Here is a 26,115-nt window from a genome sequence, read left to right as displayed (position 1 = left end):
TCACACTTGTCCTAACATGTATCAATAATTACTAAACTAAAACCTGTAAGCCCCATCAGAACTCTCATCAACTTGAACGCAATGAAAAATAAAGTAAAACATTAACTGGTTGATTTCAGGTACTCAATGACGGATACAAACATCACGAAAGCCGGAGCAACAGTGCAAGCTCTTTAGAGATACAATAAAGTCCATCAAAGACAACTATCAGACATAACTCGTCTTTACCAGGTTTAAATTATGTCTTCATTTAGTTTAATAAAGAAAGTATCATTGTACAAACTAGGAGGAAAAACACAATGAAACATAATAAAACAATAAAAATGATTATATATAAATGCTGTTTATATTCTTCGAGATATAAAAACGAAATGAATAAAAAAATAGAACAGTCTTTTATATATTAGGCAAAATCGTCAGCCAAACAAATGCAATGAAACTTACTTGGAAGCTTCCTAAGGTGATCTCCTAGAAAACTACAACAAGACGTTTCAATAAAGAGTCAACAACAACATCCTAAAGATCCTAAAGCATCTCCTCGGAAACAAGTAAGTAAAATTTATAATAAGTTTACAGGAATCTCCCTAGGGTAACCAGCTACAACGTCTCGATTGTCATACAAGAAACGAAAAATCGGCGATTTTCGGTTTTGCTTTCAACAAAATATCTTAAACATCCTGTTCCTCAAGCTATATCTAAGATACAACAGAGCACATTAATATCTGTTTATACTTCAATAAATTCTGAACTTCTTTTCCATTTAATGTTTATAGTTAAATTGTAAGTTAAAAATATATACAAAAAATATCATTGTTAAACTATACACTAGAAACAAGATTAGCAAATATTGCTACATTGTGTAGGTTATTACTTAGAACATAATTTATATGTTTTTACATCGGAAATTATATACATTTACCAGTATACTTTTTTAAAAACGAGGAAATACATTTTTACTTTAATAAAAACTTGAAATCAGTCACTTCGACGTTATTTTTCCTATTAAAGACTTATAGGTTAACATTATTATATTCGTTTCGTAAGTTCCTAAATTTACACTTTTTTACCTAACATTAATTTTTTTTCAATCAGACTGTTCCATTGAAGTAGACCATTGTGCTACACACTGGCACCGGATTTTCACTAAAAATTATAATACCGAATATGTGAAAAAATATTTTTTTTTTTTTTTTTTAAAATATGCACTTTGTACTGTATATTATACTAACGTTAGTATTACATGTCAACTGTGCGTGATACCCGACCGATGCATATAAGTAAAGTTTTTCTTCGCATATCTCAGGTGAGCGATTCAGGGCCATATTGTCCCTCCTGTTAATTATTTATGTAATCCTTTATTTTAGTGTGTGAAGTAACAATATCAAACCATATTTGAATATACTGATTACGTAGTCTTTATTTCGGCATGGGTACACAGTTTGTAACATTGTATGATTTCACCAAATATAACTCAAACTTTATTCAGCTTTACACTTACGTTTACAAATGAGTTGTCTCTACATACATTTATATAAAAGGAGAGAGACATAAATAAACAGTTCGAGGAATTCATAACTTTACACCAAAGCCTGAGAACTTTCTCTTTACATACAACAGTAAAGCAAAGTTCACCCACAACACCGCGTTCGGGGTCTGCTGACGTACACCCAAATTATATATTTAAACAATTTGTAAAGTAACTTGTCATTTCACCTCATTTGAATTATAAATCCCCAATACTTGAAACCCACACACGTCAAACAATACCAGTTAAGTCTTAACATAATCTGTTCTAACTTTAGATAAGATATTGAAGATATTGTTAAAGCTTTTAATGCTCGTGTTTCAATGGCAACATTAAAATCCTATGTGTTTTAAAATCGAATTCCTTATTATGCAAAACGGTCCACTAATTTGAAGTTATCATTCAATCATACAAAAATATATTTGTGTCGGTCTCTTCTGAAAAATATAAGTATTTGTTTTATTAGCATTAATTTTCAAACCCCTTTAATGTGAATAATTGTTTATACAATAGAGCGGAATTTGTAGACTGGTGATCTGTAATAAATAAGGCTATGTCATCAGCAAGAGGTAACATTTATGAGGACAGCCTATATTGAATAATCAAGGGTTCGCCTTGTTTCAGCCTAAATGATACATCAAGGAAAGTCGGGTATGCCATATTATCAATATCTCTTAAACACATGATTAAACATATAGAATTTAACATATTTAACAATTTATTACTAATGCCTAATTGTATAAATTTAATCCATAGAGCATCATGAATGATCGTCAGGAATGGCCGTGTCAAACGCCTTTTCGTTGTCAATTACACCACGAGAAAGCCTATGACAGTATAGGAGTGTAGTATAAAAATACAATCAACTGTACTACAATTATCTTTAAGACAATTCTCATGTATTATGTGATAATAGATAGATAATACTGTGAAAACAGTACAACTAAATTGTTTAAACCATCTTGAGGTTTAAAACACGATCTGTAAATAGAACGTTCCGTTTGAATTGGTGGGGTTTGCACGTTTTATGTTATTTATGTTAATGATCTGACATTAGCGGTAATGAAAGCCTCGGGTTATGTATTCAACAAATTGGCTTTAATAATTTCTTAAAAGATTAGAAAATGAATTATTAAAAAACAACATTTACTTTGTTAGAACCATATAAGGCAATGTTTTCATTTCAAACTTTATGGGACCATATATTTTAAGGTTTGTGGTCGACATTTCTCTATAATTAGGCATACTATTATTGTACAGCTGACAGCCAGGTTAATTTATCACTGTCAAAATATGCATAGTCTGTGCATTCAAGCTATTTATATGAACATACGTTGGACAGGTTATTAGTTTTCTATTTTTGTTACAATAGAAGTACAGCAAACTGTGACGTGAAATTGCTCCTCTGTCCGTATCTGTAAAGCTATTTTTCCGCTTTTTTAATTTAGAGGTTGCAAACTGCCAATTTACATGATTTGCACTAAACTTAATTAATATCAATGTCATGAAATAACATATGTGTAGTGTCAAAATATATTAAATATTTGTGGCTTCGAAACTTTTTCTCGGTTTATATGATGTACATTGAATTATTATACTATATGCTGTATTTTTTGCTCGGAAAAATCATTGATAACCATTGAGTCGAAACACTGTTTTTGTATTCAATATTAATTCTGTATTTTAGATATATAACCATATTATAGTTTCTCTGCATTATATTGTCAATTTTAATACCTCAATATTTTCATGTTGTACATTTACATGAATATGAAGGAATAAACGTTTTGGCCTGACTTGTAAACGATTCAAAGGAACAATTCACGAAATTATATCTACAATACAAATGTTTAATTATATAATGGATTGGGTTTCAGTTTATTTATATCATAAATGTATGTAATATTCGGATTTTTTTCATTTACTAATGAATTTCTTGATATATTTGATGTAATTGAATTTCAGTATGTATGATTGTTTCACGCGAGCAACCATTATTTAAGCTTTAAATCTATGTGACTTGTAGGTCCATTTGGTATAGTGCTATTTTTTTTATTATTTGAGGTTATAATGTATTTGTATGCTTATGTATAAATCACATGTCATGTTAATAAACATATTGTACTTACTTCAGTAGAAACTGTTGATATAGATGATGCGCCTCTCGTGAACATTTCAATGATGCTCCACTCGTGAACATTTCAATGATGCGCCACTCGTGAACATTTCAACTCTCGGTGATCACGAGTTAAATTTTAATCGATTTTCACTGAAACAAAATCAAATCCTTTTCTATATGCTAGAAACTTATTTTAAATGATATGGACTACTATTTAAGGTATTAACCGCGTAATACACACTTTTTTAAAAGCTTTAACCGACAACATAGTTATTATCACGGTACACTATGGGACTTTTATCCAAATTTTGAAGATTTTTTACCGTGAATTAAAAAAGTTATTTATGTTTCATTACACCCACCCCCAAACTCCAAGGGCTACCAAGAGCGACAAGTAAATATTTTGTCTATATTTGAATTTTCATAAAAAATAGTTAACTATAAGGCAAGCTGCTGAAATCATTTTAGATATTATCTATGATGTCTATTGAACAATTTAAAAGACAATTTATGATAGTTTACCGTCCAGTTTTGAAGAAAATATACATAATGTCATGTTACCATACATTTTTATAGCTAATAAAATGCTTAAAAATCAACCTTTTTCTTGTAAAAAATTATAAAGCTTAATTGGACTTATTCATAAAATGTACTCTTTCAAATAAATGAATTTTACTTATGATATTAACTCCGAATACAGAGTTTAAAACAAATGAGTGTACTTTTAAGCTAAAATATGTGAAGAAACAAGAACACTAAGTGGGCTCGCCCCTCCAAAAATATCAGAGTGAAAGTTCTCTCTCTAATGTTTTTTTTTAATATTATAACATGTAAACAATCTCTGTGGTAATTTGATGTACATCTGTTTTATTTTGTCATTGGTATTCTAACAATTAGTTTTTTTCACAATAATTCTTCACTCTTCAACATTTGAAGTTTGGTCTGTTCCCATGCTTTGTACTTGTAGTGTGTGCACAGATGATAACTACTCAATGCTGAGTCAATGCTGATTTGGTTTTCATGCACCTTAGGTACTTTACCCATCAAGAATGTTTAGTGCTGTAAAGGAAAAAAGTTGTACTTTAAAGCCTTTCTAACTAATTAGTATAGATAATTATACTGCCATACATATACAAAATAAAATATAAACAGTTTAATATTTCTCGACATTATTTTGAAAAAACAACAACAAGCTGATACATACATGTATATATATAAAGAAAATTATTAAATTTATCAATAAAATTCATCATCATCATCATCACATCACCACCACCACCACCACCACCACCATCACCACCACTTGATTATTGAATACAGTAGGTTTATAAAAACAAAAACCAAGTCAAATATGTTTTATATGAAATACTCACATCATCTCGATCAGATGCGACTGCCTTGTGGATGGACATGGCTGTCAAATCCGCTCTCAAGGATCCAACATAGTATTTAATGCAGCCTGGAATTCTTCATAACCCAGTGTTGTAGACTAAGTAATATTCAGTCATTTTCCTGCCTGGAAGAAATTAGACTTCTGATAATCAACCAGCAGAAACTACCACCGTAAAATACAAATGCACAAGTATTATACATTCTGCACTAATATCTGTTTTAGCCAAGAGTAAGGGTTGGTAGGCACAAATGTGTAGTTGTTGTGCATATGGTTGATAATGATTCACAACAGTATGGGGTTTTAACGAGACCTACACCAAGCCAATGAATGTCAATAGTGTCCTAGCAGATGCAGCTTCAAGCCCCAAACCACATACAACTTTTTTTCACAGGTTAACTTTGAAAAGATGCATTTTGTAAACAAATAACGGGTATGTACATGTATTGTGGTATGTTAGAAATAGGTCACGTACCAAAACACATCATTTTTAAACAAAAAATTAAGTCTAATATTTTTTCTAAGATAAAACAATCAATTTAAAGATTACATACTCATATTATATCTTAAACATAAGTTATGTACATAAGTACATATAAAAATATGTAACATGTACATAAGTACATGTAAAATATGAACATGCTGTCTAAACATTTAGCTAATAAAAATGATTTAAGAATTCCAAAGATAAATTAAAAAACAAACGTTTTTGAACACATCAACGTACAAAACTGCTCAAGGATACTTACATTCAGAGCCCTTTTATACGAATATCCCAGTTCCATGCCGATTGTTGACAGTTCGTTTTTTCGAGAGAAAATCTTCTCTTACGCGTATATTTCACTTATAATCCATGTTTAACTGTAATGACTGAAATTGTTGGATGTATCGTAATCAACTGTCAGCGTGTACTTTTAGTGTTTATTTATTTTAAACGTATATTCATGAGAAAAACATCACAATGTTTCCAAATCCTACGATGTAGAAATTCCATTATTGACCTATGAATATCCGGGAAATACCTTCTGTTTCTAAAAATAGCAACATCCGGTACAGGCCGAATACGCCCGATGTTCGTCGCGATCTGTTACGGCGAGTGGCGATATATGTCGATGTTACCCGATGTTTCCCGAGTTGTATTACATGGCTAATACCTTAATCTGAAGATAATTCTAACTCTTACGTCACATCAATTAAAAATGACGTCATTGACCTTTTATGACAGCTGTGTGCGCGCTCGTGGCCTTTTTAGGACAGAAAAAAGGCCGGTTGTTCAATATAGAGCTGACATTTAAGGTTGCTTCCCCGTTTAACACAATCCCATTCAATAATAACCCATTAATAAACATTGATGAGCCACCGGAAAGGATACTTTGATAAACCGTTGTATTGTAACAGTACAATAAGAGCCAATCCAAGGCAATGCCATTGAATACCATACAATACAATGCAATTGTTATTTTGAATGAAAGCTTACATAGTTTAAGGCGAGCAACAAACAGGATGATGATGCAAAGTACATTAAATTTAGAACCACTAATTTTCTTTATTTCTGGCTTGCTTATTTGGACTTATTCAGGAACATTAGCATTTTTGTTTTCTGTAAAGAAGGCCAACTACAGCAAGAACGCTCAAAACATTTTAGGTAATAGATGACAATGTGTCGGAAATTCTAATAGAACATGATTCTCTATTTCTATGATTCTCATATAACAATACCATCAGTGTCTTTGATATTCAGAGATATAATTGTATTTCCCAGTCTACAGTGCTTATTTATTGGGAGAAAATCTGAATTGTGTTCAGGCAATTCTATATTTCGAGACATTGACGTTTTTGATACAAGGTCTACAAGGAACTTTATGTTCCAAGTTATAGCAATATATGGAAGTATTATTGGTATCGTTAAACATTGTTTGAAGTACATGCGCCCAATTATTGTCATTGTAATTAATATTTTAATTAATGTTCTGAAGCATAAGGTTTAAAATTCAAAACCTATTTATTATCCATCTGAAAAGTGGTCGTCATTCTTCCTAATTCTCCATGTTATGCTGACAGATTAACGGAGTATTAATCAGAAAGAAAAGAAATTCAATGTCCATGATGTTCTTCAAGTACTTTATTACAAAAGTGTACACATGAGGAGACAAGGATTAAATTATGTTCGTTTGATTTGTTAAAAGGCAACGCAACAAAACTTACACTGATAACATTATATTATCTTCAAAAACACGATGATAAGCTATAGCCTTTTTGCTTATAAATAAGAAAACAATGTTTAAACTTTGTGACGTATAAACAAATTGCTGACTGTATGTTGTCCCTGTCAAAGATGATCACTACCTTCGTTTCGTTTTAAGGCAAATAAATTCTATATTATTAAGATGGAGATGATGAAATCGGATCAAGATTTTGCAAAAACAACTTGATCTACAGGATAAAACAAAACAAAAAACTCCACAATATAATGGAAGCCAGCTTTTCAATATTTTTACATAGAAGGGGTTTGTGCATGTATTATATGTGATGGATAAGAATTCAGATGAAGAAGGGATATTCCAACAGGGTTATATACTCTCTTGTGTTTAAACACTAGCACCATAGTGCAAACTTAAGCGTGGGTCTGTTATTTGACCGATGACAAACTGTCTTTAACTTTAATATTCAAATATAGACAAATCGCTGATAAAATAATCCATACATTTAGTCATAAAATGATGTTCAAAAGATACTGTATTTTAAAAGAACTATTCAATTTGATATATACAGTCGAACATCGATGGCTCGAACTCCCAGGGGCCGACGTAAATACATCGTTAGGGAATGCTAACCACCAGTATAAAAAAATCTGTCCTATACATCCAATTTGACTCGACGAGGAATTCGAGCCAAGCGAGTTCGAGCCAACGGTGTTCGACTGTATACAAAAATAAGCTTGAAATTGACTGCGCATTAAAGTACCGCAAATTACACGTACGTTCACACTATTTAATTATTATGCATATGTATGTCATTATCATTTGGAGTTCGTGTTTTTGCCACATTGCATAAGCATTCGACATAAAAATCCGCCTGGTCTAAATAAACGAAGCGCAAATATCATTTAATTTTTATAATCGTCTCCGTGCGATGCCAGCATGACCCTCGTTGTAAGTTTGAACAAATATTGTACCAATATGAATTCGATAATTTAGATGTTTTCCTTCTTTCTTTCTTTGGGATACATAGGAGACACTAAACTTTCTGGTTAAATGAGAGAAGCACGTGGTTGTTCAAAGGGTGCGTCTTCGAGACGAACGTATCCACGTGACGAACGGACAAGAGCATGTCCATATAATTTCGGCGTGGAAAGTAATTACGCGCTTTGTTTTCGATGAAATGCTTTAAACTTTTCCAAACAATAGTGGTAACCTGTAATCTGTTTCCTCTATACATTATTTGATTTACGCACTATATAGTGTATAACTAGATGATGGAGTTTCCTTTACTGAAACTCATCAGTACCTAAATCGTGTGGATACTGTATCATAGTAAATCATTGTTTGTATTCATAATTACTTCCTAGACCGATTGTTTTGCAATTGAAATATGCACCTCTCTTCGTGAGTTGTCATAACGGTTGTATGACGTAATCTTTAAGGATTTGCAGATCAATAGTTTATAAAATCATTACCAAAATGTTTACCAAAGTACTCTAAAATAAATATCATATGTCAAACATTTGAACAGAATATAACTTATCAACGAATGGCCATGCTTTAAAGTAAAAGGAACGTGCTATAAGAAAGAATCCAAAAATATTTAACCATGACATCGCTCGAGTTGTAGCGTTTCACCAACCATGACATCGCTCGAGTTGTAGCGTTGCACCAACCATGACATCGCTCGAGTTGTAGCGTTTCACCAACCATGACATCGCTCGAGTTGTAGCGTTTCACCAACCATGACATCGCTCGAGTTGTAGCGTTTCACCAACCATGACATAGCTCGAGTTGTAGCGTTTCACCAACCATGACATCGCTCGAGTTGTAGCGTTTCACCAACCATGACATCGCTCGAGTTGTAGCGTTTCACCAACCATGACATAGCTCGAGTTGTAGCGTTTCACCAACCATGACATCGCTCGAGTTGTAGCGTTTCACCAACCATGACATCGCTCGAGTTGTAGCGTTGCACCAACCATGACATCGCTCGAGTTGTAGCGTTGCACCAACCATGACATCGCTCGAGTTGTAGCGTTGCACCAACCATGACATCGCTCGAGTTGTAGCGTTGCACCAACCATGACATCGCTCGAGTTGTAGCGTTGCACCAACCATGACATCGCTCGAGTTGTAGCGTTGCACAAACCATGACATCGCTCGAGTTGTAGCGTTGCATCAACCATAACATCGCTCGAGTTGTAGCGTTGCACAAACCATAACATCGCTCGAGTTGTAGCGTTGCAAAAACCATGACATCGCTCGAGTTGTAGCGTTGCATCAACCATGACATCGCTCGAGTTAAAGCGTTGCATCAACCATAACATCGCTCGAGTTGTAGCGTTGCATCAACCATAACATCGCTCGAGTTGTAGCATTGCATCAACCATAACATCGCTCGAGTTGTAGCGTTGCACCAACCATGACATCGCTCGAGTTGTAGTTGCACAAACCATGACATCGCTCGAGTTGTAGCGTTTCAACAACCATGACAACGCTTTGGTTGTAGCGTTCCACCAACCATTATATCGCTCAAGTTGTAGCAAAACACCAACCATGACACCGCTCGAGTTGTAGTGATTCACCAACCATGACCGCGCTCGAGTTGTAGCGTTGCACCAACCATAACATAAGTCCAGTTGCTGCTCGCTCGTGTTGTAGCGTTGCACCAACCATAACATAAGTCCAGTTGCTGCTCGCTCGTGTTGTAGCGTTGCAACAACCATAATATTGCTCGAGTTCTTGTCTTGCACCAACCATGGCATCGCTGGAATTGTTTATCATTTTGCCGCCGTATAACACCAACGTCTATTTGTATCATGCCGTGACATTTTCAAAACGTAAACAAAAAGGCACGTTTGGAAGGGCCCAGAAAATGGAAGCACACACATCTATTTAAAAACAAAATCTGCCATTGCGTGATCAGTGTTGACAGAATGCATTTGAGTTAGAGCCCCCCGGACATATCAGCTGTTTTTTTGTTATATAAATCAAACATACAAACACGGTAGAGAAATATTGTCTTACCATTTATGCCATTATCGCAGTTAACGATAGTAAACAACCTTGGCTTGCCTGCGGTCGCCATTAAGACTGCTGGGCCATATAATGCATTATGGATATGATGTTGCCGTCAGGAAGGCGTTAATGTTAATAAGATGAGATGGGGCAGTGCATTGACAGTGGCGTTGACCTGTGCAGTGTTGGCGTGACTGTCATGACAGATCGCCGACCGGAGCTATATTGCTTGACCATCATTATTTTTTCTCCTTTATGATTATTGCTGAAATATCAAATTTTTCTAGGCGATGTGTTGTTTTCTCTCCTACGCTTGATAGAAAGACAAGTCATCCAGTGTTACGAAAGCAAAAATTATATGAATAAATTAAGGTTTCTATCGTTAATTTGTTTCACAGGAAGTTGATTACGTGTTGCAGTGAGTAAAACATTGTACAAATTAAATGTACCAATTAGTTGAATTACCACAACTATCATTGTTTTGAAGTAAAACGAAGATGACAGCCCAGGGTCGTACTTGTGATTTAAACGACGTGTCATGTAAATTGCCTTGGCAAACGCCACGACAAGTTTAACCATGTTGAAATACCAGTGAAGTGTAAATTTTCAAACAACGCTGCCAACTGTGAGAATATCTCTTGTAACGCTGAAGACAGAGGCGTGAAGACAGGCGAGTGAAATTCGTAAATTAATTGGTTTCTGTGGTGTTGTGAATATCAGGTGAAGCAGATTGAGACAGTACTTAGATCGAGCTGCAGACGTAGGCTTTCAGTGCACCATGGTATAGAGACACGGGATAACACCTGGTTTAAGCGGACTGTTGTTTACGGAATCGTTCGTTCAGGCAAGAGGAATCTACCCTCCATTGATCTTCACGGACAGAGACCGCTGACCACAACGAAAATTAACTTAAGTTTACTTTACCTCCAGAATAACACACCCGAGACTCGATTTAAAAATAAGCTTAAATGTGCAAGAACATCTACGAACTGTGATTTATATTACACGAAATGCATTTGTAGTAAGATCATATGTCATATCGTGGAAGACAACATGGACCATGACAACAATGGTCGTGTGGACACCTGTATTTCTACTGTCTCTCGCCGGATCTCTCCTCTGTAAGTACCACCCAATACCACCTTTCAGTCAGATAAATGTTCACTTGATAACATTACTTATAAACGAAATATCGTTTATTAAACACACATGATTTAATAAGCAATCTGTTTTTGTTTTTGATTTTTTACAGCTGACCAAGTGTTTTTACACTAATAAAATTATGATATTGTAAATGTAGAATATACGCTTTTTATCTTAAGAAAAATGACGTTGAAACGCATTTGTGTTATAGATAGATATACATAATTGAATGCTATCTGCATTGCTTTGCTGTTTCTTTAAATTCAATGAAATCTACAGCCAAGTCGTCGAAAATACATAAATGAACGCTGTTTAAACGCACAATGCAAAGGCATAAACGACAATAAAATATAGAGACACAAACGCATCAACACCACCTACACAATGCAAACCACAAATCGACCACACACGCATAAAAATAGCGTTTACGATGTATGACGGGATCACCGCTTGGAACGGTCAATAAAGAACACGAGTGTGTATGACCACAACCTTGTCCACACTTGTCCCAACATTAAATATCAATTGCAAATTTAAATTATATAAGGCTTATAACGCCTACTGCATAAGACAAATCTGTAAACAAAACAATATAGTTTACAAAAACGTTGCAACTTGAAAGTTGTTAGGGATCTGTCAGTTGGTCTTGCAAATGGCACCAGCCAGCATTTGAAATCAGCGCCATGTATTCATTCAGTAAAAAAGTTAATGTCTAAACTCCACGAAGAAGAGGCGCTAGAGAGGTCTACATTTAGGTACCATTTTAAATAACTTGCTAACACATACCTTTATCGCCTGCGTATTATGACAGACATCTATGTATTAGGTGTACCGGCGTCGTCGTCGCCCGCTGCGTCACACGTCCATGGTCGCTCTCTAACTTAGTTATGTGTGATGGAATATTGGCATTATATATTCGACACTGAGATCAAGCAACATATACATGTCGCAATACAATGTATTCAGAATTTAAGCCAATGGTTTTTGTCCTTGCCTTATAACTTGAGCATATGTTAACTAATGCGTATTAAACTTGGTTCCATGAACAACCGGATTATATAGCAGTTAATATCACGCAAGTTTAATCGCCTGCTTCATGGGGAAACACTTATGGGCTTTGTATATTATAAACCCTGTGTCCGAATTTGGTTATGATTGGATAAAAAAAATTTGATGAATGATAAATTGAATTTGGTCTCGTTTTGATAATTGCTCGACATTACTCTGTAATGAATACATTTATGTAACCAGCCTGTTGATTCAAAACGGTAACGATAGTTTACCTTTCACCAATACAGCTTCTTCACAAGAGTCCCTAAACTTACAATATAGCCATCTAGATAATATATAGGTGGTCAAGTCGTATTACTGCAGACCAGTAAAGAAATGAGTTTATAGCCCATTATGTAAATGACTAGATTGCTTAAGGTCGAATGTTTAGTATCGTAATACATGTAAACTTGTAAACTACAAATTATTTACGAATGTGAGACAAGACTATACAAGTTACTACATAGGCCGACGAGACCTTAATTAATACAGTGACCTTGCTTTACCATAATTTTGTTGTTGCTTGTCAATTAGCTTTTGCCAATTTAATAAGTAACTAAATTAAGAGCGGATGTACAATAGTTAAGCTAACTATTCAGTGAGTTTGTTAAGAATAAACGTTTATGTAAATAGAACTCATGATTTGAAAGTTTATGTTCTGTTCTTTTTTAAAATGAATGTTTGAATCTGTATAATATATATATATCTATATCAAATATGAATAAAACTTGTACGATCAATTCATGCCTTGATCCATCAAAACATAAATAACCGAAGTATTTAATCAAATGAAGCACTGATTTTAAAGGGACCTGTCAGCAGATGGTCCAAAATTCGCGATATACAGTATTTTCTCAAAATATGCATAGAATTGTCATAGAATTGTCAAAACGAGTAAAATATGGCCGATAATTCGTTTTTATTTACATAATTTAACAAATAACCGCAACAATTATGTTCTCAGAGAGGGGCGCACGTCACAAGGCCTTGGCACCTTTAAGGTAAATTCTGGAACCGCCCCTGCTTACCGAATGCACATCTTAAGTACAAAATGCAGATCTAAGATATAGTAAATGATACTTAAAGACTTAAGTAAAGTATACTTTCTGACTATGGTATATTATGTTGGTTGATTTGCATAGCATATTTTACGTAATGAATGTGCCTTTTTCATTTACAATTATGTTTGAGAGGCGTTCTTTGGTAGAACGTGGATTATGTTCTCAAAAGTGGCTACCATGAAAATTACCTAAACTCTAATATCTTAACGAGGTAGACAAACAATTGAACCTTTTTCTAAGCTTTGAAACTTACATCTTGGGATCCAATGCATAGTAACTAGATTTTTAAATCTTTCCGCATGAATTGATCGTGTAGTTTGCATTTCAAGAACGTGTTTAAATATCTGTTCCATGAAATAATAATACCAGGAAGCATTTGCTTCACACGAATAAACTGTCCCAGTAGCATTTTCAACAGGTTGATAACATTATGCAATTATTTCAAATGTTGAATATAAATTAGAATGAATCATTTCACACTGACAACCTTTCACCATAAGTTGTTCCATTAAAGTATAATTGATTATTTCTGTGGTGACATATTCCGCGATTTCTTCTCTGATTTATTGTGACGTATACTCCGTGTTATGATTGAAACGAACTTTGAATAAATACAATATACTGATCTTAAGCCCAGATACATCATCTTTCAATTAAATTGAATTAAAAAGTTACACACAATTTACATTAGCTTTTGATTACCGTTATTCTATAATGAGGTTGAGTTTTGTAATGCATCACTTATATTATGTACGGTACGGATAATTTCTTTGTCTGTAATATTGCGTGGTTCTTATAAATGCATCGACAAAGTTATTTGTGTTTTAATGGTGGTCTATGAATTTACAGGTTTGCCGCTGCGCCCTTCCGACCTTGGTAGCAGACATGGCCATATCATTCACTATCACCGCGACAAGCACTCGCAGCGGGCCCATCGGCACATCCACTATCATCCGCCCGTTAAGAGGTCACACCAGACGGACTCCTTGAATACCTTTCTTCGCGCTGGCGGGACGAGCACAAACCTGGACGCCATATATGAGGTCCCAAGTAACAGGCAGTTTAGGAGAGAGCAGACAGTTGGTATGAGGGAGTTGGACGTAAAAATCCGATCACTTGCAAATAGCGGTGTTGATGGGAGGCTTGATCATCAGTCACCCGCAAAAGCGAAGGCCTTAACTGGATCAAGTATTACCCTGCATGGACAGACAAGTCATCAGCCAATCGTCCCTTTTAAAACAAAAATTGTGCGACATCCATCTTTTCATGATGTTCATAGAAACTATCCTGTGACCACTGATGCAAATAGTAGGATTGGAAATGTACAGTTTTTGAATAAGCGGAGAAAACAAAAGTTGTTATATAACAAAGAAATCGCGAATGACAACTATGAAAAGGGGGTAAACAAGACAAACACAAACACGGTTGTACACAAAAATACAGAACGGTTAAATACTGCAAAAAACAATCATTCAGGTAATGTAAATTCATTAGTGATGGGTATGTTCCATCAATATCAAGCGAATGAATATGAATTACAGAATAAAACTTTGAAACAACCAATACATAGAGATGTATCAATTAATACAGAAGTTCCTGGTACAAGTGAAAATTATCAGCACTCGACAGCTCATTCTAAACCAATAACGAAACGAAGAGTACAAGACGAAGAACCAAAAACACACAAAACTCTTATTGATAACGTTTTGAAAATACAAATAGGAGACACAACAACTTTACCTTCTGTTCCTTATTATGGTAAGCCTGTCATGAGCGTTTCCGTTACACAAGCCAGTCAAAAACCAATGACCACAGAGAGGACTGGTGTAATCTTAGATACAAAAACAACTGTTGGGCCAACTCCACAACAAATATCTGCAAAAGATTTTATTCATTTAAAAGGTATACACATAGCTTTTTCAAACGGGCAACAAAACAAAAGTAAAACGATTCCAACAATTCATCTCACAGCTTCTCTTTCACCTCCTGGTAAACCCAGCAAAGCCAGCACAAGTATTCAATCAGCCGGTGTCGATAAAATTGTTGGAACAGCTATGATAAAGAACGGACATCTATACCTTGTTGTATACCCGTTAAGAGATAATAACTCAATAGATATGATGTTTCTGAATGATTCGAGTAAAGTTCAGCTTCCACATAACAAACCATCATCGTACACAAAAGATCCTGCTATCGAATCAACAACATTATTCCCCAGTACGACAATTACGACAGCAAGAGAATTTACAAGCGCCACTGAAACAACAACTGTATTGACCACAAGTATGGAACTTACTTCAACAACGTCTGAAGATCTCATTGCAGATACTACTACAGCTGAAACGCTTGAAACAACTATCGATCCGCTAGAAGCATTTGTGAGTGATTTTCTTCTTAACGATTTCTTGTTTGATACAAGTACCGTTTCGGAACATAACCATAAACCAAAAGTGCGAAATGGTACTTTGGAGATAAAGCATGTTGAACGTTTCTTTTCACCATGGCGAGATGTAAATCTAACAGAGGTGGTACCGTTTCCTATTAGCAAGAATAACGAAAGTACAAAGGTAAAAAATGATGATGAAACAGACTTAGAAATATTTAACTTCATAGCAAATGCGACTGATCCATTTGATAAAGTTAAAGCAGTTTTAGAAAAGATTAAAAACAGTAGTGTTATTAATAGTTCCACAGAAGTCATGAATGATACTAACGCTGAAGCAGCGTTTAACTTCGAACTTAAAGTGCAGCGTAATGTTGTTCACAGCACGTTGGATCCCAAACGTTACACAACTCAATCTGTGAGTGAAAATTCCGAAGAAATAGTAGAAACAACGATCAAACCGACAACAGAATTAATAAAATTGCTCATCCATAAAAAGCCGTCAGCCCGCGAAAAATCGAAAATGGAGTCTGTAACAGGTAGTTTATTGGAGAAAAACTTGAAAGATAACGACACGACGCAGGGAACATCAGAGCCTAGTCTGTCGAAAGAAGAAATGCGAACTACAACGCCAGTCTTAACCAATGTTATGGAGACATCAACTCCTAGTCCGAATAAAAAATCACAATTTACCGATTCAATATTGTTTCCAGCTACAAGTAGTACAGAAAATGTCTATTTGTTCGGAAGTACATATGGAACTCAATCGACAACAAATACTTTATTCGATTCATTTAACAAGCATCAGCCAACGACCTTAGCTACAGGAGCCACTGTCTCAACAACAACTGTTGCCCCTCAGATAACTCCACCGTCTTTCAATTTATTGTCTGCCATTAACCCAAGGCATTGGACAGATACAGGGGAAAATGCTGTACAAGGTGGGTCACCGCAAGAAGTGAAGTCCCTGTCTGATATATTAAATGATATCCGCAGGATACAACTACATAATATGGCAAGATTTAATGCACAGAATAATAACTTCGATACTATGTTAGCAAGGCAGTCTCCTAGGCAATCTGACATGAGGCCGTCTCAAAGAGCCGGTGTCATGCTTGATGGACCAGTGTATCCAGATACATCAGCTCGACGCTTTGCATCCCAAAACAACAACATTCATAATAGACAACATATTAATATCCACGAACAGACCGCTATAAACAATGCATTAGATGCTATGTTGGTACTCTCTGTTGATGAATTTTTAGCAGATCACACAAACCTGCATGGAGCGCTTATACTTGCGTCTAGGGCTTCGTCTAATAACCAACAGGAGTGAATCTAGACAGTAGGATGGTTCCCGGCTCATTCTTTATCACTGTTTCAACCCATGGGTGTGTCCATGACAGCTCGTCGTGTTCGGAGAAACTGCTGTCTGACATACTGCTAGCCCTCCTCCGTGTTCCCATCTGTGGGATATTAAGCTGATCTCTACGTCAACGGCTCTCTTGTACCCGCGGCAGTGTGTTTGAGTTTGTCCTTGTGCAATATTTGTGTCCAGGTTGTAAATGGCATAACTTGTTTGTTTTCTTTTGTAATATCTAGCAATAGATCGTTGTACAGTTGAAGTGAAAGGAGCACACTTTGTACTGATACTTGTATAACATATCAAGTTGCAATATCAGGAAAATAAAAGATGAACAAAAATAAATTGTTTGTCAATGTATATAGTGTTTTAAAGAATTAAACATAGAAACATTACAATGCTGTGTCAAGTATTTTCAATGATATCATTCACTTTCAATAAATGCCTTATAGAAAGATAATAGAAACATGTTCTTATGATTAAGGTAAAAAATTAACATTTTACAATCAATTTAAATTTCAACGCTTTTTGTGAATCTTCCAGCTTTTTTATAAACGCACGTATCCTGTACAAATGGTCCATAGCCTGAACAGGTTTATCAACTAAACCTACTTGGCAGGGATTTTTATTGCGAGGGGTACATTTATGGAGAATATATTACATTATAACTTACTTTTAAATAGTTATTATAATAATACAAATCTTATTTCTCCTTTCCCTAATTTTTACATTCTAAACTTTTTCGTCGGAACGTTTAACTGAAACTTCATCCATTTCAAAGTAAAATAATAGCATGTAAATACCAAATCAAATACACGCCTTTATGTAAAAAGAAAACTAAGTCGATTGCTTAGGCAAAATATTCACCCGAAAGTAAATTTCACAACATTCATCGGACGAAAACGAAGTGATGATTAGTTTGTTGAGAAAAGGTATAAATTCAATCAATATTTTTAAGATATCATATTTTATATTTAGATTGGAGTGTCACAATGACAAAACATATCAAAAGTAGAAATACTAATGTGATCACTTTTAGCACACCTAATAGGCATTTTCGATTAATTTGGCCGTGCTAGCATCTATTTTAGATGAGTCACGCGCAATAACTCACCTCTTGTTTAGTAAGTTATGACACTTTAATTAAGTGTGGTTTATTTATTTATATATTTATAAAACAAGGCAAAATGTAAATAAATACTTCTTGAATTCGCGACGTTTAGATGAAATAATTAATGCCAATATTACAACGCTTCATCAGTTCAAAACGATGCAGGCCTTTCATGCTGAAATGTTCACTTACGTACATGCCGGCGTGTCGGTTTTTTGTAAACAATAGAAAGAATATAAGCTTTAACTGTTAAGCTTCATATAAAAAAATATGCAAAAGTGAATATTCAATAAAAGACAGCAACGTACTGCAACAATGACACTATATTTTTAACACACAAACATGATAATTCGATGCATTCACTCGGAGCTTGCACACAATCACTCCATGAAAAACCTGTAACATTGTACAAAAAAGTTAAAGCATCAAACATGCAAAAATAAACTTCCGTTATGGACGTGTGTAAGTGGTGTATATCAAGGCGCGTGTTTCACTGCACGTCTTTCATGTGACATGTCCGCCAAGTCCCGTCGACCGAGTTATGTAATATGTGGTACTATAATACCATAATGGAAACATGATGCATCAGCAAAGATACATTAACTTTTAGATAAACGATAACTATTTCAAGCATCTATCACCCCTAGTTAACAATGTCCTCGTTAATCTTTCATCGTGACATATCCTCATAAAGTTACAAATGTATCTCATTTAGAAACAGGTTACGCTTAGATTTATTTCCTGGTCGAATTCACACTGCAAGTCAGATAATTACCTTATTGTTCTTTTGCATCCTGTGTAAAAATTACGACAATGCCCCGGAGTAGGACAAGACATTTTTTTCATCAACGAATGAATTGCGCTGTTTTCAATTAGACAAGCTTAACTGACACACGTTTGCAGTTGTTAAAAAACAAGTGTCACATTTGTCGCTATTTTGCAGAGTGTGACATACAATGGTTTTGTGAGAAAAAACCTTCTTTAAACTTAGCCCAATTAATGAAAGCTTTAACACATTGGGTTTTGGTCAGTGTAATCGAGTGTGAGCTAGGGTTTGTTGGTGTGGTCTAGTGTCGACTACGATTTATGATGGTGCGGTCGCGAGTTGGCTAGGGTTTATGATGATGAGGTCGGGTGTCGGCGAGGATTTATGATGGTATAGTCCGGTGTCGGCTAGGTTTTATGATGGTAAAATCGGTGTTGGCTAGGATTTATGATGGTAAAATCGGGTGTCGGCTACGATTTATGATGGTGTAGTCGGTGTAGGCTATGATTTATGTTGTGAAATCGGTTGTTGGCTAGGGTTTATGATGGTGAAATCGGGTGTTGGCTAGGGTTTATGATGGTGAAATCGGGTGATGGCTAGGGTTTATGATGGAGAAATCGGGTGTTGGCTAGGGTTTATGATGGAGAAATCGGGTGTTGGCTAGGGTTTATGATGGAGAAATCGGGTGATGGCTAGGGTTTATGATGGAGAAATCGGGTGTTGGCTAGGGTTTATGATGGAGAAATCGGGTGTTGGCTAGGGTTTATGATGGAGAAATCGGGTGTTGGCTAGGGTTTATGATGGAGAAATCGGGTGATGGCTAGGGTTTATGATGGAGAAATCGGGTGTTGGCTAGGGTTTATGATGGAGAAATCGGGTGATGGCTAGGGTTTATGATGGTGAAATCGGGTGTTGGCTAGGGTTTATGATGGTGAAATCGGGTGTTGGCTAGGGTTTATGATGGTGAAATCGGGTGATGGCTAGGGTTTATGATGGAGAAATCGGGTGTTGGCTAGGGTTTATGATGGCGAAATCGGGTGTCGGCTACGATTTATGATGGTGTAGTCGGGTGTAGGCTACGATTTATGATGGTGAAGTCGGTTGTTTGCTAGGATTTATAATGATGAAATCGGGTGTTGGCTAGGGTTTATGATGGTGAATTCGGGTGTTCGCTAGGGCGTATGATGGTGAAATCGGGTGTTGGCTAAGGTAAATGATGGTGAAGTCGGGTGTTGTCTACGATTTATTATAGTTCAATCGGATGTTGGCTTGGGTCTATGATGGTGAAATCGGGTGTTGGCTGGGGTTTATGATGGTAGACATGGGATGTTGGCTAAGGTTTATGATGGTGAAATCGGGTGATGGCTAGGGTTTATGGTGGTGAAATCAGGTGTTGGCTTGGGTTTATGATGGTGAAATCGGGTGTTGGCTGGGGTTTATGATGGTAGAAATGGGGTGTTGGCTAGGGTTTTTGATGTTGAAATCGGGTGTTGGCTAGGGCCTATGATGGTGTAGTCGGCGGTAGGCTAGGGTTTATGATGGTGAAATCGGGTGTTGGCTAGGGTTTATGATTTTGAAATCGGGTGTTGGTTTAGGGTTTATGAGGGTGAATTCGGGTGTTTGCTAGGGTTTATGATGGTGAAATCGGGTGTTGAGAAGGGTTTATGATGGTGAAATCGGGTGTTGGCTAGGGTTTAAAATGGTGAAGTCGGGTGTTTGATAGGGTTTATGATGGCGAAATCGGGTGTTGGCTAAGGTTTATGATTGTTAAATCGGGTGTTGGCTACGGTGTATTATGCTGTAGTCGGCGGTTGGCTAGGGATTATGATGGTGAAGTCGGGTGTTTGGCTGGGCTAATGATGGTGTAGTCGGAAGTTGGCTAGGGTTTATGATGGTGGAATTGGGTGTTGGCTAGGTTTTATGATGGTGAAATTGAGAAATGTATTCGAATATCGGCATGAGTTTTGGTAAGTTCAGTCGAGAGTCGGCTATGATTTGGGTAAGTGTTGTCGAGTGTTCGCTAGGGTTTGGGTAAGTGTTGTCGAGTGTTCGCTAGGGTTTGCGTAAGTGTTGTCGAGTGTTCGCTAGGGTTTGGGTTAGTGTAGTCGAGTGTTTGCTAGGGTTTGGGTAAGTGTAGTCGAGTGTTCGCTAGGGTTTGGGTTAGTGTAGTCGAGTGTTCGCTAGGGTTTGGGTTAGTGTTGACGAGTGTTCGCTAGGGTTTGGGTTAGTGTAGTCGAGTGTTTGCTAGGGTTTGGGTTAGTGTAGTCGAGTGTTCGCTAGGGTTTGGGTTAGTGTAGTCGAGTGTTCGCTAGGGTTTGTGTTAGTGTAGTCGAGTGTTCGCTAGGGTTTGTGTTAGTGTAGTCGAGTGTTTGCTAGGGTTTGGGTAAGTGTAGTCGAGTGTTCGCTAGGGTTTGGGTTAGTGTAGTCGAGTGTTCGCTAGGGTTTGGGTTAGTGTTGACGAGTGTTCGCTAGGGTTTGGGTTAGTGTAGTCGAGTGTTTGCTAGGGTTTGGGTTAGTGTAGTCGAGTGTTCGCTAGGGTTTGGGTTAGTGTAGTCGAGTGTTCGCTAGGGTTTGGGTTAGTGTAGTCGAGTGTTCGCTAGGGTTTGGGTTAGTGTAGTCGAGTGTTCGCTAGGGTTTGGGTTAGTGTAGTCGAGTGTTCGCTAGGGTTTGGGTTAGTGTTGACGAGTGTTCGCTAGGGTTTGGGTAAGTGTAGTCGAGTGTTCGCTAGGGTTTGGGTTAGTGTAGTCGAGTGTTCGCTAGGGTTTGGGTTAGTGTAGTCGAGTGTTTGCTAGGGTTTGGGTTAGTGTAGTCGAGTGTTCGCTAGGGTTTGGGTTAGTGTAGTCGAGTGTTCGCTAGGGTTTGGGTTAGTGTAGTCGAGTGTTCGCTAGGGTTTGGGTTAGTGTAGTCGAGTGTTCGCTAGGGTTTGTGTTAGTGTAGTCGAGTGTTTGCTAGTGTTTGGGTTAGTTCAGTCGGATGTCGACTAAGAACTGGGATGTTGTAATCCAGTGTCCCTTGGGTTTGAGTATGTGTAGTTAGGTTTCGACTAGGGTTTTGGTTGTTAGAGCCAAGTGTCGTTGATTTTTGATTTGGATAAAAGTAGTCTAGTCTAGAGACTCCATAGTTTAAGGCTAGTTGTAGTCTAGTCTCGACTAGGCCTATATAAGAAGAGCATAGCTACGCTTTTGGCTGATGTGCTTGATCGTATAACTATTACGATTGTTATGGAACTTTCGCACCCTTTTCCGATGACAGTCATTCACTCGGGGTTAAGTTGTTGATTTTACATTAAACTCCTGACGCTTTAAATATAATTTATTGTAAGTCGTGATGGCGCCACGGCGTGGCCAAGCCTCTATTCAACTAATGGGCGCGAGCAGTCAGTCAGATGTAGTTTTTTTTCATTTTTATTTCTTTTGGTGTGTGTGTGAGGGGGGGGGGGGGGTCGAAGGGCGGATATATACAATACACAGATTAACCACAATGTTTAAGTTTTACTATGAAATTATGTTGGCCCCACTATCAATCGAAACTCCTCGGCCATTTCCATCGAAAACAACCTCGGATGTATATGGACGGTTTACATTGTCATATTTATTAACATTTAAGTAGATCGCGTAGTAATTAATCGTAGGAATATTAATTATTTATTCAAAAATACACTTCTCGGGGAATCAATTTGAACTTAGTTATGCAAATAACACGTTAAAACACTATAATTTTTTTTTATTGTATTATCATTGCTTTAACGAAGTACTTCTACTGATGTCCCAGCCTTCATCAGAGACTGTTTCGAAAGAAATAGCCGAGACAGTCCGATTACCCCACCAATGGCTCAGCCATATTACCTCCAGGGAAATTACGCGATTGAAGCACTCGAACAAAATATACGAAATTATAGGATCGATGGCAGCCCTTACACAATTTAAATTCAATAAAATAAATTAATAGAAAAATACTCAAATTATGGTCAAGGAAGTCTTGAAAATGATTAATATGTTGCTTAAAATCATGTATTTGTGTTATGCTTCATCGCCCCAAAGTCGAGCCTGCCTTCGATGGGGCTTATTTTGATATGGTTTTCACTAATTGGTTTTGAAGTCTGACGTTGGGCAGCCTGCAAACCGCTTTGATGTTTACTGTTTTGTAACGTTGTGCCTCCTATTTGATACTTTTGTTTGACCTTGACCCGTGCGCCTTACAACAGAAGCATGTTCAAAATCTAGGCGACTTGCCTTGTCCCCGTATGTCTAAATGTTCACAATCTAGGCTGCTTGCCTTGTCCCCGTATGTCAAAATGTTCACTATCTAGGCTGCTTGCCTTGACCCCGTATGTCCCAATGTTCACAATCTACTTGCCTTGTCCCCGTATGTCCCAATGTTCACAATCTAGGCTGCTTGCCTTGTCCCCGTATGTCCAAATGTTCACAAGCTAGGCTACTTGCCTTGTCCCCGTATGTCCCAGTGTTCACAATCAAGGCGACTTGTCTTGTCCCCGTATGTCCCAATGTTTCCAATTTAGGTTACTTGGCTTCTCCCAGTATGACTCAATGTTCACAATCTACTTGCCTTGTCCCCGTATGTCCCAATGTTCACAATCTGCTTGTCTTATCCCCGTATGTCCCAATGTTCACAATCTAGGCGACTTGCCTTGTTCTCGTAAGTCCCCATGTTCACAACTAGGCTGCTTGCTTTGTCCTCGTATGTCCCAATGTTCACAATGTAGGCTACTTGCCTTGTCCCAGTATGTCCCAATGTTCAGAATCTACTTGCCTTGACCCCGTATGTCCCAATGTTCACAATCTAGGCGACTTGTCTTGTTCTCGTAAGTCCCCATTTTCACAACTAGGATGCTTGCCTTGTCCTCGTGTGTCCCATTGTTCACAATCTAGGCTACTTGCCTTCTCCAAGTATGTCTAAATGTTCACAATCTACTTGCCTTGTCCCCGTATATCCCTATGTTCACAATCTAGACTGCTTGCCTTGTCCACGTATGTCCCAATGTTCACACTCTAGACAGCTTGCCATGTCCTCGTATGTCCCAGTTTTTACAATCTAGACAGCTTGCCTTGTCCTCGTATGTCCCAATGTTCACAATCTAGGTTACTTGCCTTGTCCTCGTATGTCCCAATGTTCACAATCTAGGTTACTTGCCTTGTCCCCGTATGTCCCAATGTTCACAATCTAGGTTACTTGCCTTGTCCCCGTATGTCCCAATGTTCACAACCTAAGCTGCTTGCCTTGACCTCGTATGTCCCAATGTTCACAATCTAGGTTACTTGCCTTGTCCCCGTATGTCCCAATGTTCACAATCTAGGTTACTTGCCTTGTCCCCGTATGTCCCAATGTTCACAATCTAGGCTATTTGCCTTGTCCCCGTATGTCCCAATGTTCACAATCTAGGTTACTTGGCTACTCCCAGTATGACTCAAAGTTCACAATTTAGGGTTACTTGCCTTGTCCTCGTATGTCCCAATGTTCACAATCTAGGTTAATTGCCTTCTCCCAGTATGTCCCAATATCCCAATCTAGGTTACTTGCCTTGTCCTCGTATGTCCCAATGTTCACAATTTAGGTTACTTGCCTTGTCCTCGTATGTCCCAATGTTCACAATCTAGGTTACTTGCCTTCTCCCAGTATGACTCAATGTTCACAATCTAGGTTACTTGCCTTGTCCCCGTATGTCCCAATGTTCACAATTTAGGTTGCCTGCATTGTCCTCGTTTGTCCCAATGTTCCCAATCTAGGTTACTTGCCTTCTCCCAATATGACTCAATGTTCACAATCTTGGTTACTTGCCTTGTCCCAGTATGTCCCAATGTTCACAATCTAGGTTACTTGCCTTGTCCTCGTATGTCTCAATGTTCACAATCTAGATTACTTGCCTTCTCCCAGTATGACTCAATGTTCACACTCTATGTTACTTGCCTTGTCCCAGTATGACTCAATGTTCACAATCTAGATTACTTGCCTTCTCCCAGTATGACTCAATGTTCACAATCTAGATTACTTGCCTTCTCCCAGTATGACTCAATGTTCACACTCTTTGTAACTTGCCTTGTCCTCGTATGTCCCATGGTTCACAATCTAGGTTACTTGCCTTCTCCCAGTATGACTCAATGTTCACAATCTAGGTTACTTGCCTTGTCCTCGTATGTCCCAATGTTCACAATCTAGGTTACTTGCCTTGTCCTCGTATGTCCCAATGTTCACAATCTAGGTTACTTGCCTTGTCCTCGTATGTCCCAATGTTCACAATCTAGATTACTTGCCTTCTCCCAGTATGACTCAATGTTCACACTCTATGTTACTTGCCTTGTCCTCGTATGTCCCAATGTTCACAATCTAGGTTACTTGCCTTCTCCCAGTATGACTCAATGTTCACAATCTAGGTTACTTGCCTTGTCCTCGTATGTCCCAATGTTCACAATCTAGGTTACTTGCCTTCTCCCAGTATGACTCAATGTTCACAATCTAGGTTACTTGCCTTGTCCTCGTATGTCCCAATATTCACACTCTATGTTACTTGCCTTGTCCTCGTATGTCCCAATGTTCACAATCTAGATTACTTGCCTTCTCCCAGTATGACTCAATGTTCACACTCTATGTTACTTGCCTTGTCCTCGTATGTCCCAATGTTCACAATCTAGGTTACTTGCCTTCTCCCAGTATGTCCCAATGTTCACAATCTAGGTTACTTGCCTTGTCCTCGTATGTCCCAATGTTCACAATCTAGGTTACTTGCCTTCTCCCAGTATGACTCAATGTTCACACTCTATGTTACTTGCCTTGTCCTCGTATGTCCCAATGTTCACAATCTAGGTTACTTGCCTTGTCCTCGTATGTCTCAATGTTCACAATCTAGATTACTTGCCTTCTCCCAGTATGACTCAATGTTCACACTCTATGTTACTTGCCTTGTCCCCGTATGTCGAAAGACTTTATTGACACAAAACACCATTTTACCCAAATTTTCCCTTTA

The 26,115-nt window shown here is 37.3% G+C and overlaps 1 protein-coding gene across 1 annotated transcript; it reads left to right on the top strand.

Moving 5' to 3' along the window:
* The first annotated feature begins 10,832 nt into the window (after positions 1-10,832).
* LOC128226861 (uncharacterized) lies at positions 10,833-17,594 on the top strand. Its single transcript, XM_052936947.1, has 2 exons — positions 10,833-11,377; positions 14,360-17,594. Exons 1-2 carry the CDS (start codon positions 11,317-11,319, stop codon positions 17,230-17,232), a joined length of 2,934 nt encoding a protein of 977 aa, XP_052792907.1. The 5' UTR covers positions 10,833-11,316; the 3' UTR covers positions 17,233-17,594.
* Positions 17,595-26,115: the final 8,521 nt, after the last annotated feature.

Source organism: Mya arenaria, chromosome 3 (assembly GCF_026914265.1).
Source record: "Mya arenaria isolate MELC-2E11 chromosome 3, ASM2691426v1".
NCBI lineage: Eukaryota > Metazoa > Mollusca > Bivalvia > Myida > Myidae > Mya > Mya arenaria.
The sequence above is the reverse complement of the archived record's forward strand: the minus strand, read 5'-3'. Positions and strand labels throughout refer to the sequence as shown.